The sequence below is a fragment of the Gouania willdenowi genome, chromosome 3 (genome assembly GCF_900634775.1).
Source record: "Gouania willdenowi chromosome 3, fGouWil2.1, whole genome shotgun sequence".
NCBI classification, from domain to species: domain Eukaryota; kingdom Metazoa; phylum Chordata; class Actinopteri; order Blenniiformes; family Gobiesocidae; genus Gouania; species Gouania willdenowi.
This window is the reverse complement of record NC_041046.1, coordinates 16,474,699-16,491,554: the sequence shown is the minus strand read 5'-3', so window position 1 is coordinate 16,491,554 and position 16,856 is coordinate 16,474,699. Positions and strand designations below refer to the sequence as shown.

The following is a 16,856-nucleotide window of genomic DNA, read 5'->3' as shown; positions in this document are numbered from 1 at the left end:
GGAATTTGTTTTTTTTTATTTTATTTTGCAGAAATAGTGTGTTATATGGAATATATCCAGTGGCGCATCACATATAAAGTAAGTTTAACGTGTTAATTTCAAAGACAGATATATACAGTATATACAGTATATAAAAATAATGTGACTAAAACGAATTACAAACAACATTTAAAACAGTCGTTTTCTTTATTGTTCTTACAGCCTAATAAGAAGTGCAAAAGTTTACAAAAGATGTTGTGCATTTTTGTAGAATAAGTTGCAAAGTTCTCAATGTATTTTTGGAATCACTTCTGCTTCCCAACATAAGGCTGCCTACGTGTACGTTAGGAAACTGACTCGTCCTCTCTGATGTCTGATGAGATACATGTTTCATTGAAAGAAACTAAAGGTAACTATGGCACATACAAATCAACCTTCTCTCTCTACGTTTGAGATGAAAAAAACAAAATAGACTTTTATATCTCATAATAAACAGTTAGTTTTTGATAAGCAGTTAGTCAATGAAAGAGAAGATGGTTTTAATGGTGATGATCAGACATACTGTGCAGAATCACTTTCTTTTTTTTTTACAAAACTCAGTCTTTAACCAATCTAAAAACTACATTCTGACTGAGTACAGTGTTTGAAAATATGCCAGAAAGACAATTCTAGTTTTCCATTTTACACTAATAATACATGAGTCCAGGGAGGACATTCAAACTGTGCATGCAATATACAATACATACATTTGCCAAAAAAAAAAAAAAAAACTGTGAGATCCTCAGATGATTTCTGAAGTGTCAAATTTGTTTTTTGACACAGGTACTAACTTTAGTGTAACAGTTTCAAAGCCATAAACAGACATTTTACTTCCTTAACAACATGTATATTTCTAAAAGAGTTCACCAACCAACTCTGTGTGTTCCTTATCATCCCATTTAGTTTGCACATTGGTTTTGAAATGTATAGGAAAAATAAATAAATAAATAAAAGTGTGCTTCCAAATTCATCAATAATCTCATTAGAAAAACTGTTTCTCACATAATAATAAAAAAATCTGCACTAAAAAATGTTTTGTCGAACAGAAACAAAAGAACCATTAAAGCGTTTAATAGCCTATAAATAAAGATAATTTAATTTCAAATTTTCTCTAAAATACATTTATATTCTAATTAGCATCCATTTGCATCAAATGATGGATAGCTACATTGTAATGCTGCTGTGGTATTCTACAAGAATAGAGTGAGCTTCTTTTGTACCCAAAAGTTCAACAACGAAGTGTCAACTGGTGTTTCTACTCAGAACTGTGGAAAGTGTGGAAAAGAAAGTGCTGCTTTCTGTTGAAGGTTAGAAAGTGATGGGCTGCTCTCAGTGAAGCAGCTTTTCAGCAGCAGCTCAGGAATAGATGGTGATAACCTCCCGGCCCCCGCCTCTCACCAGCAGTACGCGCTCCAGTCCCTCAGTCAAAACCTCCAGAAACTCCATATCTGAGGTGCAAGGTGAGGAAAAGAAAGTGGAAGACATTCAGCCTCACTCATTCTACAGTGAGTTACTTAACCTTCCTATTATCCTTGGGGTCAATTTGACCCCTTTTAATGTTTTATCATTCAAAAACTAATGGTTGACTTCATATTGTATGACTTTTCCTAATTTGATGGGTACCATCCATTAAAGGGTTACTAAACCCCTGCTTTCTCCTGACCTGCCACTAGGAGGGAATTTCCTGATAATATGCCTTGATTATGGGCGTGGCTTTTGGAGCAGATAAGACACGCCCCAGTCTATATTATACAATCTCCAATGAACAATCTATGCTATGCTAACTAGCTACTCATTACTCATTATACCTCTATTCACTCTTTTCTCAATTTCACCTACTCACAACAGATTGTAGAGCCCACAGGTGCTAATTTTTATAAAAGGGGCTAAGCCCTTTGGTGGGGGGCTGTCTGGGGCGCATCGCGCGGGCGGACTCAAGGAAAGGCGATCTGGCGCGCTCTGAGGTGCCTGGTTGGTGCGCCTGGGGGCCGGCGGGGCAGCTTGCAGCATCCCCTTGGTGCCCTCGGCGACTATGGGCGTGGTTGTCGTCCCTGGGGGCGCTGCTCTCTGTGCTGCTTCCGTTCCGGGTCCTTCTGGCCTGGGGTCCGGACCCTGCTGGCTCTGGTCCCATTGGCGGGCGCCCGCCGGCTGCCCGTTCCGCGCGGCTCTGGCCGTCTGCTGGGCGGGGGCCTTGGCTCCTCTGCTGGGGTCTCGGGCGGGGGGCTCTCTGGGCCCTTCCCTCGGGGGGTTGGGTGCTTGGGTGTTGGTGGGTGGGGGGGGCTGGATGCTGGCGGGGGGCCTTGGAGTTGGGGGTTGGGGTCGGTGGGGGGATGCGCTGGGTGCTCGGCTGCTTGGGGCTTCCTCGGTTGTGTTTGTGGGGGGCGGTGGCTGCCTCTCAGCCTGGGATCTTGGGGGCATCTGGGGGGTTGCTCGGCCGCGAGGGGGTTGCCTGGGGCTCCCTGGCCCCTGCTCTTTCTGCTGGCCTGGTTGCATCTGCGGGCCCAGGGCAGTTCCTGGGTTTGCAGTTGGGGTTTGTTTTTTTTTTGTTTTTTGCACATATACTGGTATACGATGCACTGGCACGCCTTGGGATGTGGGATAAAACTCATACTGGGCTTAACTTTAGACACGTTCATCCCAAATACCTGCTTTAGGTACTACCACTCACTCATTCCCCCAGTTCACAGCCACCACCATTATAGCGCAGCTTCACACTTGTCACCATACTGGCTGGATTACACAACGTAATAAACACAATTTATTCTACAACCTCACATCTCACCCTCACCGTAAAACAGTCTATTCTTCCCCACCTTTTCTATTTCCTGCCTTGAGTCTCTCCTCCCTGCTCCCTTTCCCCTCCCCTTCCCCCTCCCCCTCCACTTAGGTGTAACACTGCTCTCCCTTTTTACATCCTCCTATAATAAAAGAATTCGTACCCTTCCTTAGGGAGGGCTGGTGATGGTAAAAAGAGAAAAAGAAAAAGAAAAAAGAAAAAAAAAATTATAAAAGGGGCGGGGCTAACAGTACTTGTTTGTGACACGAGATGGTCCCAAAACTTCACATTTTCAATAGCAAAAATCAATTGTAATAGCCTGGTTTCAACCCATAGAGGGAAGTCACTGACATTTTATGACTTAATATAAGAAATTGAAATGTTTTGACTAAAATGTTGAGAGTTGGACCAGGATCAATAAACAGCACTACTTCATATCCAAATACATTTGTATTCAGCAGAAAAAAAAGTTGGTTTTGGGGTTTAGTTTTATTTTTTCAACATGCTAAACACATATTGCACACATTGGTGTTCCTCTAGGGTCAATTTGACCCCAAGCTGTGCACACCAATTTAGAAAAAAATTGGATGAAAGATTTTCAAGATACAGTACTCTAAAACTGAAAGTTTGACCTGATGGTGGCGCTGCAGGAACGGTCAAAGGTCGTATCATCACCACAACCAATAGGGTTCATTCTTGTGGTCATTAATGTTGTCACTAAATTTGAGAAGATTTGGATTAAAATTCAAGATAAATTAATTTTCATTATTAAGGTCTAATTTATGTATTCAACGAATAAACAAAGTGTCTGAGTCAAAAACTTGGTCAACAAAATTTGAAATCGGAAAATCTGAAAAAACTTTTTCTGGAGGCAAAAATCCCTGGGGTCAGATTAACCCCAAGGGTTAAATGTGTTAATAATATTTGAGAATAATATGAGAGTTAAACAGCAGCAAACAGCAAAGGATACAGTTCTCGTCTCCGTCGTTGTTTCGGGGCGGTCCCGGCATGTTGAGCAGCACTAATCGTGCATCATGTGACTTATTGACTATTACCTCATTCAGCTTCACGGCCGTGTGCATTCTGCGCACGTTGGACTGGTCTCTAGAACGCACCAAAGAAAAGTGTGTGACATGCAACTATAAGTTCTTTCTCCTTGAAAAAGCAGACAAGCTAAAGGTTCAGATTCAAACTCACGGTTTGAGGCTCATGAGCTCTCTGAAGTTCTCAGGTGCTTTCCTTCTGATCTTCTTCTCGGCCTCACACTTCTCTCTGGTCCACGTCATGTGAACCTTCTCCGCAGGGATGTCCACTATTTCCTCCTCCTCATCTGAGTAGATACTTCCCATTCTCACCAAGGAATGTCTGTCTTTTACCAGCTGGGCCTGGAAATGTAATAAAAACATTGCTCACAGTATGTAACAAACTTCTCAATCTTCTTCTATTAAGATATACAGTGACAGGATATCTGTCTCCACATTATTGCGTGAAACACATTCACACCAAATGATTATTAAAAATATGTTAAAACCAGTATGATTTAAGGGAATCCATAAGAGTTTTTGGTTGAAATTCATGACAGGACTATGGGAGGAGATACATATCACACAAAAATCTCAATGAACTTGTGCTGTAAATCATCAGGGCTAATATTTGCTCTAAATGATCTAAAATACTATGATTGCTGGCAGTTGCATATGACTCTATCAAGCCAGAATGGCCCTACATGAATAGATAATTAAATATTTGGTTATAGCATCACATTCTACTTTCAGTACACCCCAAATAGCTTATTGTCAATCACTTCTGTTATTGTCCCACCCTAACTCCCTCTTCCCTGTTCCTTTGCCCCTCACCAAGTTGTAACACTACCCTCTTTTTTTATATATTTCCCACTAATAACGTTTTTCTTACCCTTCCAGAGGGTTGGTGATGGTCATAATCAAGCAATAAAATACATGGATTTGTTTTAAATCTATAATACTTTTTTTTTTTTTTTTAAACTATTCTCAAATGTTATTTGTTCTGGTTTTTTACTTATTTTTACTGTTTCATGCACTAAATCTAAATCTATGTGGACAGTATTTCCATGACCATAGAGGCTGGTTTAAAAAAAAAAATCTCTCAACACTTCTATCATATTTACTGTTTGATTTGGTATGAGTCATGTCTTACCCTAAACATGTATTACAGTGTCTTAAAATATGAATATGAATAAAATCCTTCTACATATATTGAGTGCAAGGTGGACCAGAACTATAAATAACAATATTACAAAAACACTGTGAGGATTGAATACTTGGACAAACAAGCCATAATAAATAGACATTTATCCATCCTCCATCATCAGCTGTCGATTGTCAGTGTTGAATAATTGTGTTTTTGTTGCCGTTGCTTGGTTCCTAACTTCTTTATTTGTTAAATTTAAAAAAAAATGGGGTGAACCCACATACTTCTCTTTGTCTCTCTGCACTGGACAGCCTCATCTGCCTCAACATCTGGGACCTCTGCTCCATCATCAATGTCCGTTCATATGTGTATGCAGAGATGTCACTGTCATCCTGAAACAACACCAAGTATGTAACAGACTGTAGGACAGAGTTTTCCCCCAAAGCTGGCGTTTGATTATCAAATATCTTCTTACCATCTCCACCACTTCCACCTCAGCTTCTATTCTCAGCTGATAAAGGAATGTGGCGAGATCCTTCTTCATCTGAATACTGTTATCATCCATCTGGGCAACAGTGAAGATACGCAAATTGCATTTTCTCCACACCTAAAAGCACAGATGACACGCACTGATTTCATGGGACTGATTATGATCACTTCAAATTAAAGTCTCATTTTAACGCGATGAATGGATCTTATTTCAAAGAGAAAAGCCAACAAAAAAGACATAAGATGGAACAAAGATTGAACATGAATTGATTATTTCCCATACGAAATAAAACATTATTATAATAATGAAATAATACTGTTTCCAGTATTTTAGTGTGAATATATATTTTTAAACATGTTCAGTGAGCAATGTCTTCTCACTTTATGCTGTTTAAGTAGGAAAGGCAGCAGCATCAGCATCCCTCCATCGTGAACAATCCACCACACGTCGATGTTACCATCTGTGAAGCGCTCATGGTTGCTTGGGTAGAAGGACACGTTTTTGGGCACCATCAGAGCGAGGTGGGCAGCTGTGGTGCAGCGGACTGTGTCTGGGTGGAGACGACAACACGCTGGCTGATGAATTTACATAGATTAGGTGCAGTACAGTTGGCTCTGAGTACACCAGCTGAGCTGTGTGTGTGTGTGTGTGTGTGTGTGTGTGTGTGTGTGTGTGTGTGTGTGTGTGTGTGTGTGTGTGTGTGTGTGTGTGTGTGTGTGTGTGTGTGCGTGTGTGTGTGTGTGTGTGTGTGTGTTGACTTTCACTAAAGTCCTATTGAAAATTAAGCCAGAGTGTATTTACACGCAAATAGCTTATCAGGACATTTTCCTAGTTAGAACATAAAAACATATCTGTAGTTTATCAGCATTGCTGAATATAGAGTCAACAAATGGAAACATGCCAGCTTTGTCAGTGTTTTTTTTTTTTTTTTTGTACTCCAGCATTTAGCCTCACAATCCTTTCCACTACCCTCTTTGTCAACATTTAGCTTAGAAAACTATTTAAAAACAACTATAGAGCATAATGATGGAATGAACTCGTGATAAAACACATTTTAAAGAACCTAATTGTGTAAATAAGTGGAAAGAAACAGTATTTAGTGCAGTGGTTCCCAGGCTTTTTTGGATCATGACCCCATTTTGATAACAATAATTTCTGGTGACCCCAAAGACAGTTTTTTTCTAGAACTAGATTTTGATCACGTTTACTGCATTAGTTGAACTACATTTTTATTTCACAAAGTGAAATACAGTTGTTTAAGATTGTGTGTTGTTTTCTTTAGAATAATAATAATAATAATAATAATAATAATAATAATAATAATAATAATAATAATAATAATAATAATAATAATAATAATAATAATTTAAAAAATTTAAAAAAAATTCAGAAATTTCAGGCGACTCCATTTAATTTCCATGTGACCCCACATGGGATCCCGACTTCAAGGTTGAAAAACACTGATTTAGTGGCTCCTGAATAGATTTATTTCTATAGTTTTTATCATTTCTGGTCATATCACGCCTGAAGTGGGACCAAGACTGACACTTTATTTGTTAAATCTCAAGTACCCCCTGTACTACCATCACATACCCCCATTTGAAAAACATTGATCCTTTCAATCACAGTAGGTTGCCTTCAACCATAATTTTCTGTAGTGGATTTTTAAAAACAAATGAATGTTACTTAGTTTGATTGAGAATCAAACCAAAACAGAGTGTAACATCTCAATCCTTACTGATAAAGGTCTTCCAGGCTCTTGGGTCCTCGCTTTGTCTCCATCCATAGGGCCAGCCCATCACCACAGTGTTGTGTTGCATTCCACCGAGACCACAGGACTGGATTAAATGGACGATGCCCTCTCGCACCTTTGATGACACCACAACTTGGCAGAAACCCTTAACCCGCTCAATTTCCATCATGTTTTTGACCGCCTGGAAAAAAAAGAATTGATGACTTGTTCTTTAGATTATATTATCTTTTATTCCTCATAATTAACACTGAACACACTATTTTCCATCAGTGAAATCTGACAGAGAGAGAAAGATTGTGAAAAAAATCATCCAATGTGCTTCCTGCCTAGTGACAGGAAGTTGGGGTGTGGTCAACTGCATTTCTTGGTGGAGTTCTAATATAACCATGGATTGTGTTTTTGACCTTCCTCTGGATTATACCTCTTCAGGGGAGATTGAAATGCTTGGCAATAACTTTTCTTAAAGCTGTTATACAGAGTTTCTGAGAAACGTCTTGATGTCCCGCCCTAAACAGTCTCACTTCCTCCCAAATCAATAAGAAGCCACGCCTCTACTTTTCTGCATGCGCATTGTGGAACATAACAAGGTTGCATTGGGTCGCATTGATATATGTCTATGGGTCAGGTAACAGCCAAAATCATATTTACCTGTTTGCTGTGTTTGTGACGCAACTGCAAACACTTTGATTGACAGTCTCAAAAACAGGAAGTTGAAGCCTATTGGCTGGGCGCACATGGCGATCGTTTCCATTTGTATAGGGGTCTATAGGACGAAGGCGGGACTTATATCCATGAATGTATATGAATGTTCACTGGCAGTAGACCATAGTAAAAGACTAGTTAGGTATTTTTATGAATTTCAAAAGAATGATACATGAACATAGATTTCTCAGAAACTCTGGATATCAGCTTTAAAGTGCCAGAAAAAAAAGAAAACTGTGGATCAATTTAAAAGCAAGATTTAAACCAGAACACTGAGCGAGAGCATAATTCTGCCAAGCGCCAAATATCTTCCTTGCCAAATGTTGGCAGTTATCTGGATTAATGATTCTGATTATGATCCATGAACATTAACACTTTAAAGGTTTGGAATAAACTTATATATCCCCATTAATAACAATACAGTAGGTCTAAATGTGTGGGCACCCCATTTTTTTTCAAAAAAATGCAGTGGTGGGTAATTGAAGATTCAATCCGACATACAGTAACTAAGTCAAATTTCATAAAGATCATTCAATAGTAAACTGGGATATGATTTTTATTTTCTTTTTATTTTACCAACGATGAGAGATACTGATCCAAATAGATGGAATAGTCCATGGTGTATTATCTGTCTTTGGTTAATATTTAGTCAAAGTGCTTTTGCCGTAGTCATGCTAACAAGCTAACAAACACAGGTGAAAATATTACCTCCTTGGCAGACGTATTGAAACATGAGAGTTGTAATGAAAATAAAGATATTTTTATGCTGTTACAAACAGTGTACAGTAACCCTACTGTAGGACGTGCCTGTTCCGCTGCTTGCAGTTCTCCATAACCATCAAGGAAGTTTCCCTGAATGACTGAGCCCACAATAGTCAAACCCTTTCCTGCTTTCAGTTGAGAGGCAAACGTTAGCAGTCTGGGATATTTCACATGGAGGTCCTCATCCAGCTTCAGCAACACCAACAACTGTGGTCTGAAAAGCAAAAAAAAACCACAGAGAATTGAAGTGTATTGATACAAGTTGTTCGTATGAAGCAGATTAATAAGTCAAGAGATACAATGGTGGTGTGTGATCTTCTCAGATAGTCGAATATTAAAATTTGACAACTAAACCACAATTTTCCATAAATCATCAGCTTGATTTCGGCAGAACTTTGGTCTCAAACATGGCATGACTGATAATATCTGGTTTAAATAAAGACAATTATATGTTTTAGTGAAGGCATCAAATTATGATCGTGATATTTAAATATTAATTGTGATCCTTGTGGATTCTTCAATTAATATCTCACTATGGAGCATCTTACTGAAGCTATTACAGACTCACATTATTCAAATAATAAAGGTTCCCTGACTCATTATAAGGATATTGACACTCCATTTCTCAATTGTTATCCAGCATATACCTCCCCACAATTGACACAAATAAAAATCTAATTTCTCTATTGAATTGTTTAATCTATAGTAATATTAACAAAACGTGTACCCACACCTAGCCAGAGATAAGAAGAAGAAGAAGAAGAAGAAGAAGAAGAAGAAGAAGAAGAAGAAGAAGAAGAAGAAGAAGAATACTAATACTAATACTACTACTACTACTACTAATAATAATAATAATAATAATAATAATAATAATAATAATAATAATAATAAAAAAAATTAAAAAATAAATAAATAAAATAATAATAATAATAATAATAATAATAATAATAATAATAATAATAATAATAATAATAATAGAGACAAGGGAAGAAACCTGAATAAGTAGGACAGCATGGCAAAACAAGTCTCTCACAGTAGTTAAAAATCACTTATGTGATCAATATTTAACATTAAAGCCTGTGATTACTCAACAGCTAAATGACAGAATTTCAGAATAAAATGTCTAAATCCAAAATATGTTGCATGAGGGTTCACTATAGGCATCACCTGTGATTATATAGTTACCTCCAGTTCTTAGTGTGTGGAGGTCCAACTTCGAGTCGTAGTAGGGCGTAGCGTGCAGCACTGAGGGACAGTCCTCTGATACCGTCTCCCCACTCCTTCTCAGCTCTGGTTGGGTTTAGGAGTGAATGAGATAAGTCAATACCAAAATAATGCACTATTGTTCAATGGAATACCCAGATCCTCACATTTCCAAATGAGACAAAAGACAACCACTGCTGCCGATTTGGCTGAAAACATACCCTTGGTACTCGATGTACTTGTAGATCATCCCAGCAATGACCATGGCCACAATGGCATAGTACCAGGAGGAGATGAACATTAAAGCTAGGCACATACTCATGCCAAGGAATGACAGAGCCCTGTGAGTGTGACACATACATTTATTTAGGTATTAACTTGTATAAATAGGGGCAACCAAAAGGTAAGTTCCTTTTATAATTTCCTCATATAGGGGATAGATAAAACAGCTTTGATAATGTATGTAACATACATAATGTACATTATGTACCTCTTTGAATTAGAACATAATAAATGTGCAAAGACTCATAAATATACCTGTTAAGAGTGTTGTTAGTGGCATGTAAGAAGACCTTGACTACAAAATGGTTCATGAAAGATATACAATTTGACATACAGTATTTGAGGAAAATTAGTACAGATGGCAATAAAACTTTTAGGCCTAAAATTATATAACACTCAAATCTGAAAAATACATTTATCAAGAACTTTTGTGTGAGAGCAATGATGTTTTTATGTTATTGCATTTTATAGTTCTGTCATGAGATGTGTTGTCCCTTCTGTTCTTGTTGTTGTTCTAAATGTTATTGCTCTGTAAATAAAATAATAATAATAATAATAATAATAATAATAATAATAATAATAATAATAATAATAATAATAATAATAATAATAATAATAATAATACAAAAACTATATAAATTAATGGGGGAAAAAAGATACATAATATTTATCAGCTTCTTTACCAGTGGTTACTTACTCACCAATGGTAATATCTGAACCTTGGTCTCCAGTTTGGTGTCCGTAAGAGGGTCTGAACCGCACAAGCTAAGTTTACAAAAAGGTAGCACATTAAGAAGAACCTGAAAAATAAATTAAATACATATATATTATACATCATACTTAAGGAATTATACAGTTGCAGTATAAAAACTAAATTATTGTGCAATTTGGCATAACATTTTGAAATAAACCAGATAAAAATGAACCACTTGGTCACTAACCAGCTTTTATAAAAAATAAAAAAAAAGTAATGTACCAACAGTGTATGTGTATATAAGGTCGTACATGGAAAGGATAGGAGCCACCATATCTAATGAGGCAATCAGGATTCCCAGCTCAGCAATGAGACCAGTCAGCAGCAGCGCCCAGGTCGGCTCCCCATTGCTTTTTCCATGACCAAACACCTGAAGGAAGAACATTTTAAACTTAGTATGACGCTATGCAAATAATATTCAATTTGGCGCTGTTTAATAATCAAATTAAACTGTAAATCAAATATTAACTAACGCAAATGCATGGAGCACATTACACAAAATGTTGTTTGCATGTGTTCAACCTTTAAATATACTTCAAGTAATAAGATAACAGCTAGATGTATGATGTTTTTGATAAAAAGAAGTGGTAAATAACTAATTTACAGTGTGTCCACTTATCTCTGTCACAGTTTAAGAATGTAACATTATCAGTGTGCAGTGTCCCACCCTCAGGAAAGGAATGATATTGTCCTTGGCAATAGCCTGAAGGAGCCTTGGAGCCCCGGTTAAGGATTGCAGTCCCGCTCCAACAGTGGAAAAGAAGGAACCAATGACAATAACCCAGGGTGAAGGCCAGGAGAGAGTCCCCACAACCAGGTTTTTTCTCACTGCATCTCCAAACCTGGCAACGGAGGCTCATGATTTCATTTCTTTTTACAATAATAAAACATTTCCAGTAAATGATAGTCAGACACAAGACTCAAATGACTTACTTGTCTCTCAGAACTACCCCTTCTATGCAGGATCCAAACAGGACAACAGAACTGAAATCTCAACAATAAAAGTCAAGGAGCCCAAGCAAGTAACACGATGTATTTCCATTCAGCATTCATTCATATTCATAGTAGTAATCACTGATGCTAGGTAAGGATACAAACTAGTGAAGTAGTGGCGATAGCTAAGATAGTTCCAACAGGAATGGACTTCTGGGCATCTTTGAGGTCACCAGATCTGTTGGATCCTGCCATGATACCTGCATGTTAGAGAGGAGAGCAGATATAAGAACATTCCAAACGGTACAACAATGCCATCTGCTGGCTGGATATGAAAATATTCAAAACGTCAAGGAATTAGAATTAAAAAATTGGTAAGATGAAACAATTACATTTCAAGGCCTTTACTCAAACCACTGATATTCATACCACCCTGCTTTATGGCTTGTAATTAATCTCTATATGATGGCATTACCAAATGTAATACCTTGTACTGTATATAAGGACAATAAAGACATCTTTGCAATCAGATACTCGCTTAAGATTTTTTTTGTTTCTCCATTTTGTGCATCTTTCTAATCACACAAAACAAAATCCACCTCTGTAAATGCTGTGGCACCAATAGGTTAAAGAGTAACTAAACCCCACAACCCACTTTTTTCTTCTGAATACATATGTATTTGGGTATTGATCGATCCTCGTACAACTGTTAACATTTTAATAAAAGTATTTTCATTTTGCATTTTTCGTTGTAAAATGTCCGAGTCACTGCCCTGTAAGGATTGAACACTGGCTATTACAATTTAATAAAGCCATTGGCTGAGTTTATTTGGAGGGGCACAGGTGAAAGTAATGGATTACAAATACTCACTACACAGAAGTGAAATAACCAGACAACCAATCAAATGCATTGCATCATAGCCGACCAATCAGATTAAATGTAATGCACCACAAAAAAACAGTATTAAATGGAGGTTATTTTCTCAAATTTAGAGTTCATAAATGTAGCTATACTCAGAACCTGATATTTATTTTATTCTGAATTGATTTCATTGGTGTTATTTATCTAATTTTTTTCTAAATTGCACATTTTGACAAAGCTTTTATTTTATACAGATGCCTTTGTATTAAATAAATTAGGTTCCAATTGTGCAAGATTTGGTTTCTTCCTTTTATGAGTTTATACATGAGATGTTTACTGTATGTAAGGGAACCGTGGCAAGATTTATCACCAAAAATACGTGGGGGGGTGAAAGTAACTAGTAACTTATACTTTGAGTACTATTTAATTGAGCTACTTTTTACTTATACTTGAGTATTTTATCAATGACTTACTTGTACTAGAGTACAATTTCAATCAAGTAACAGTACTTCTACTTGAGTAGGATTTATCAGTACTCTTTACACATCTGTGGAGCGGATTATGGCGGAAGTCGAGCAGGGAATGTTTGTCAGTAATATAGTGTCTGTGGGGCTGTATATTGTATGTAGTAGTTGAGAAGACAGTGCTATGTTACTGCCAGGACTGAGTGGCTGCATGAGTGGGCGTGTCTTACTCATCAAGGCATGATATGAATTTTCCCCCGAGTGGCAGGTCTTTAAGGGAAAACTCTAAATATAAAGAGGCCTTACATTTGAAGTTTAGTTTTGTTTTTTTCTGTTGCATGACAGGTTCATAGGTGTTACCTGTTGCAGATGGGAAGAATATCCCGACCAGAAGTGTGAACGATGTGGCGATGTCTGCTGACACGTACATGAAAAAGGTTTCCACGCTACCATGAGCATCGACCGAGGAAAGGCCAACCTTTTCTAAGATCTCTCCTTTTTGCATATAGTCACTCCACATATTTTCTGCAGGAGAAAAAACAGATATCTGTGAGATTTAGGAAATTATTTGTCAGGACAGAGCTTTAAAAGAAAAAAAGACATAACTAAAATTATTTTAAAGGGGCAGTATTATTAAAAAAAATCACTTTATAATGGTTTTGTTACGGTGATATACACTTCTTTAGCCTCATTCAGAGGGCCAAAGTTGAAAAAGTTCAGTTTCCTCCCTCCCTTGTTTTTCCACATTTTGTAAAAAGTCAGCTCTAAACGAGCGAGTTGGATTTTTCTCTTGTGACGTGAGAAACTGACAATCCTGGCTCCTCCTACCCTACTAGAATGTGAGCTCCTCCCTCTCAAACTACCTCACAGCTAAAACAAACATAGCAAAGGCAGGTTGATGTTACAGTTAATATATTTACGTTCAGTATATAGATAATCTAATATATAGATGCAGCGAGGAGCACTCACAATCAGTTTCAATTTTAGTAGCTGTTATACCTGTTTGTTTCATCTTTATGGGATGATTTCACGTGTTTGGGACCCAATGTGACGCAGCAGTTGGACAAAACAATGGACTATCGTCTTAAATGGACTATTCCTGTGGTAGAAGAGGTGAGGAGGAGCAGAAAGCAGTGTAGCAGCTCATGAGTGTTTGAATCAGCTGACTCAGCTGATAATGTAGAGTTTACTTCCTTGCAGCGCAGCACAAGTGGTCACAACCAGTTCCATTTTCAGCATCCGTTATATTGCCTTGTATCGCTTTTATGGGATGATCTGACATGTTTGTGACCCAATCTGACGCAGCGGTTGGATAAAATAATGGACTATCATCTTAAATGGACTAGTTCTGTGGTCAGACTAGTAAACAGGAGAAGGAAGACTGTTAATGATTTACTCTCCTACTTCTGTGATAAACACATACGCTGAAGCCTACTCATGCATGTGCATGAAGGCACAAAAAACAGCCTGTTTTTAGGAGCGCTCTGAGTTTGTCAAAATAAACTTGAAATACTATGTTGTTGGAGTTCTTAGAACAGCTGGAGATGTGTAAAACAATAGCATTATACTGGACCTTTCAGTAAACAGCTACAGACATACCTAAAATTAACATTAAAGACAACAGTTCTGAAGGGGTGTCCCCTGAAAGTTTACCTTTTATAATCCCACTGCTCAGGCCAGGAATTCCCTGTATCTCTGTCACATTATTCTGGATGAAGTAGTCATCACACTGAGCAGTGCTCATGTTCCCTGGCAGGCAGAAATGCTCCCACAGCTGGCTCGGTTCTGTGATGTTGCCCTTTATTACAGTTTTGGCGCACACATCGAAGCTATCCCTGACCAGCGTCCTGTTTCCCAACATGCAGATCCTACGGTGATAGCATAATCAAAACGTTATGATGAGAATCATCATTACATCGCCCACTAACATTATCATAATCATTTCCTGTACTATCATTAACAACAGATGGCTGAGAATTATTCATGCACATTGTCATTGAATTTTATAAGATCATTTGCAGTTTAAACCGCTCCGTGACAATGTCGTTGGTTTGAGAATAATGACAGAAATGTATTAACAATTAAAAACACAAACAAATTAAGTAATAAACAGAAATATGCATTATTTATTACCAATTATATCGCAGTTTCTTTTGCTATTTGTGCAGTTTAGGAAGACTTACGGGAACTCTGGTGGATGAGAGATGGATTTGAGTGCTCCGGCATAGATCGACACAATGGAGATAATGACACAGGCGAGGAAAAGAGAGGCCAACTTATTAACATATTTGACTCCAACAAAAACTACCACAGCCATCAGGCTCAGGCACAGAGAGCCGTAGACTCGCATGTTGTTCAACATGGCACTGTCACTGCTGCCAGGATCTGTGGCGTGAAAGATGGCTGCCTGAGGGACCAAGTATTTCTATAAAGAGGATACAGTCACAAGTGTTGTTAGAATGCATATATTAATCAACACAATTTGAAAAAATGAAAATATTGATGAAAATTAAAACAAACAAACAAATCTCTATAAAATTAAAATAAAAAAGGCCATTTCAATATTAACACATTGATTAGTTCGACAAGGAATAGGAAGAAGCCTAGGCTTGTCAACTCCTACCCCCATTCTTCACCATTAACAACTGCAAAGTCACATGAAATAAACCAAATGGACAATACAAATAAATACTTAAATCCAGCTATTAAGAAAAACAAAACAAAAAAACTAACAAAACAAAATCAGCAGGCGCCATAAACATCTACGAGATTTACATTATCCTTTTTCATTCATGTACTTTTTTTTTTTTTTTTTTACATTTTCTCTATCATTCAAGACATGCCTTGCTTTCACCATCACTCCAATGCTCCATGCTACTTTCGCTCTCATATGTTTTATATGGGGTTTCCAGCAGATTTTGTGATCAAGAATCACCCACTCTTTCTATTTCAACCTAATTTATCATTAGTTGTACTTGTGTAATTATTTAGCATTTTCCAAACAGTATACGTTTACTTTTGTTTAAATTTAATGACAATTTATTTAACTCAAACCATATTTTTAGTTTACTCATTTCTGCTGTGATCACCTCCAAAAGCTACTGCAAATTTTTCCCTCCACAAAAAATATTAGTTTCATCTACAAATAACACAAATTTTCAGAGGTTTAGCACCCTACATATTTCAATAATATACAATATAAATCAATTTATATCCAAGCATGTTGACTTGCAATCAAACTGATGCCTATGATTTATGTAGCTTCTCATCCATTCTAGTACAATGAATGGACAATAAATTTATATATTAAGCTACAAAGAGGACAAAAAAAAAAAAAAACTGACCAAAAATATTTCAATGGCTCCCAGTATGTACATAGCAGATGCAAAGGTGGTGCCAAGGTAGAAGCAGAGCCCCACGGCTCCTCCAAACTCTGGGCCAAGGGAGCGAGAAATCATGAAGTACGCCCCGCCAGCTACACAAGACCAATAAAAAAACAATATATAATGAGACTTTTAAAGTGATCTGAACAGAAGGACTGCACGGTTTCGGAGGTTTACCTGGAACTACACCGTTTGTAGCAATTGCACTCATAGATATGGCTGTTAACATTGTCTGTAAAAAACAAAGACAAACAATTTCAAAAAGTAAGCAAAGAAAATGGGAAAATGCAGATCTGATACAGCCA

General features: G+C 37.4%; 1 protein-coding gene across 1 annotated transcript in view; it reads right to left on the bottom strand.

Moving 5' to 3' along the window:
- Positions 1-167: 167 nt before the first annotated feature.
- Positions 168-16,856, bottom strand: part of slc12a4 (solute carrier family 12 member 4) — a 33,187-nt gene continuing 16,498 nt past the window's right edge. The window contains exons 5-24 of the mRNA XM_028435379.1: positions 16,729-16,783; positions 16,513-16,643; positions 15,352-15,593; positions 14,822-15,036; positions 13,529-13,693; positions 12,004-12,102; positions 11,843-11,900; positions 11,577-11,751; positions 11,161-11,279; positions 10,857-10,955; positions 10,095-10,214; positions 9,856-9,960; positions 8,716-8,884; positions 7,192-7,387; positions 5,834-6,003; positions 5,439-5,570; positions 5,248-5,355; positions 3,992-4,179; positions 3,765-3,898; positions 168-1,466 (exon numbers count right to left, since the gene is read on the bottom strand). Of these exons, the coding sequence (XP_028291180.1) occupies positions 1,375-1,466; positions 3,765-3,898; positions 3,992-4,179; positions 5,248-5,355; positions 5,439-5,570; positions 5,834-6,003; positions 7,192-7,387; positions 8,716-8,884; positions 9,856-9,960; positions 10,095-10,214; positions 10,857-10,955; positions 11,161-11,279; positions 11,577-11,751; positions 11,843-11,900; positions 12,004-12,102; positions 13,529-13,693; positions 14,822-15,036; positions 15,352-15,593; positions 16,513-16,643; positions 16,729-16,783 (2,772 nt within the window). The 3' untranslated portion in view covers positions 168-1,374. The remainder of the gene's footprint in view (positions 1,467-3,764; positions 3,899-3,991; positions 4,180-5,247; positions 5,356-5,438; positions 5,571-5,833; positions 6,004-7,191; positions 7,388-8,715; positions 8,885-9,855; positions 9,961-10,094; positions 10,215-10,856; positions 10,956-11,160; positions 11,280-11,576; positions 11,752-11,842; positions 11,901-12,003; positions 12,103-13,528; positions 13,694-14,821; positions 15,037-15,351; positions 15,594-16,512; positions 16,644-16,728; positions 16,784-16,856) is intronic.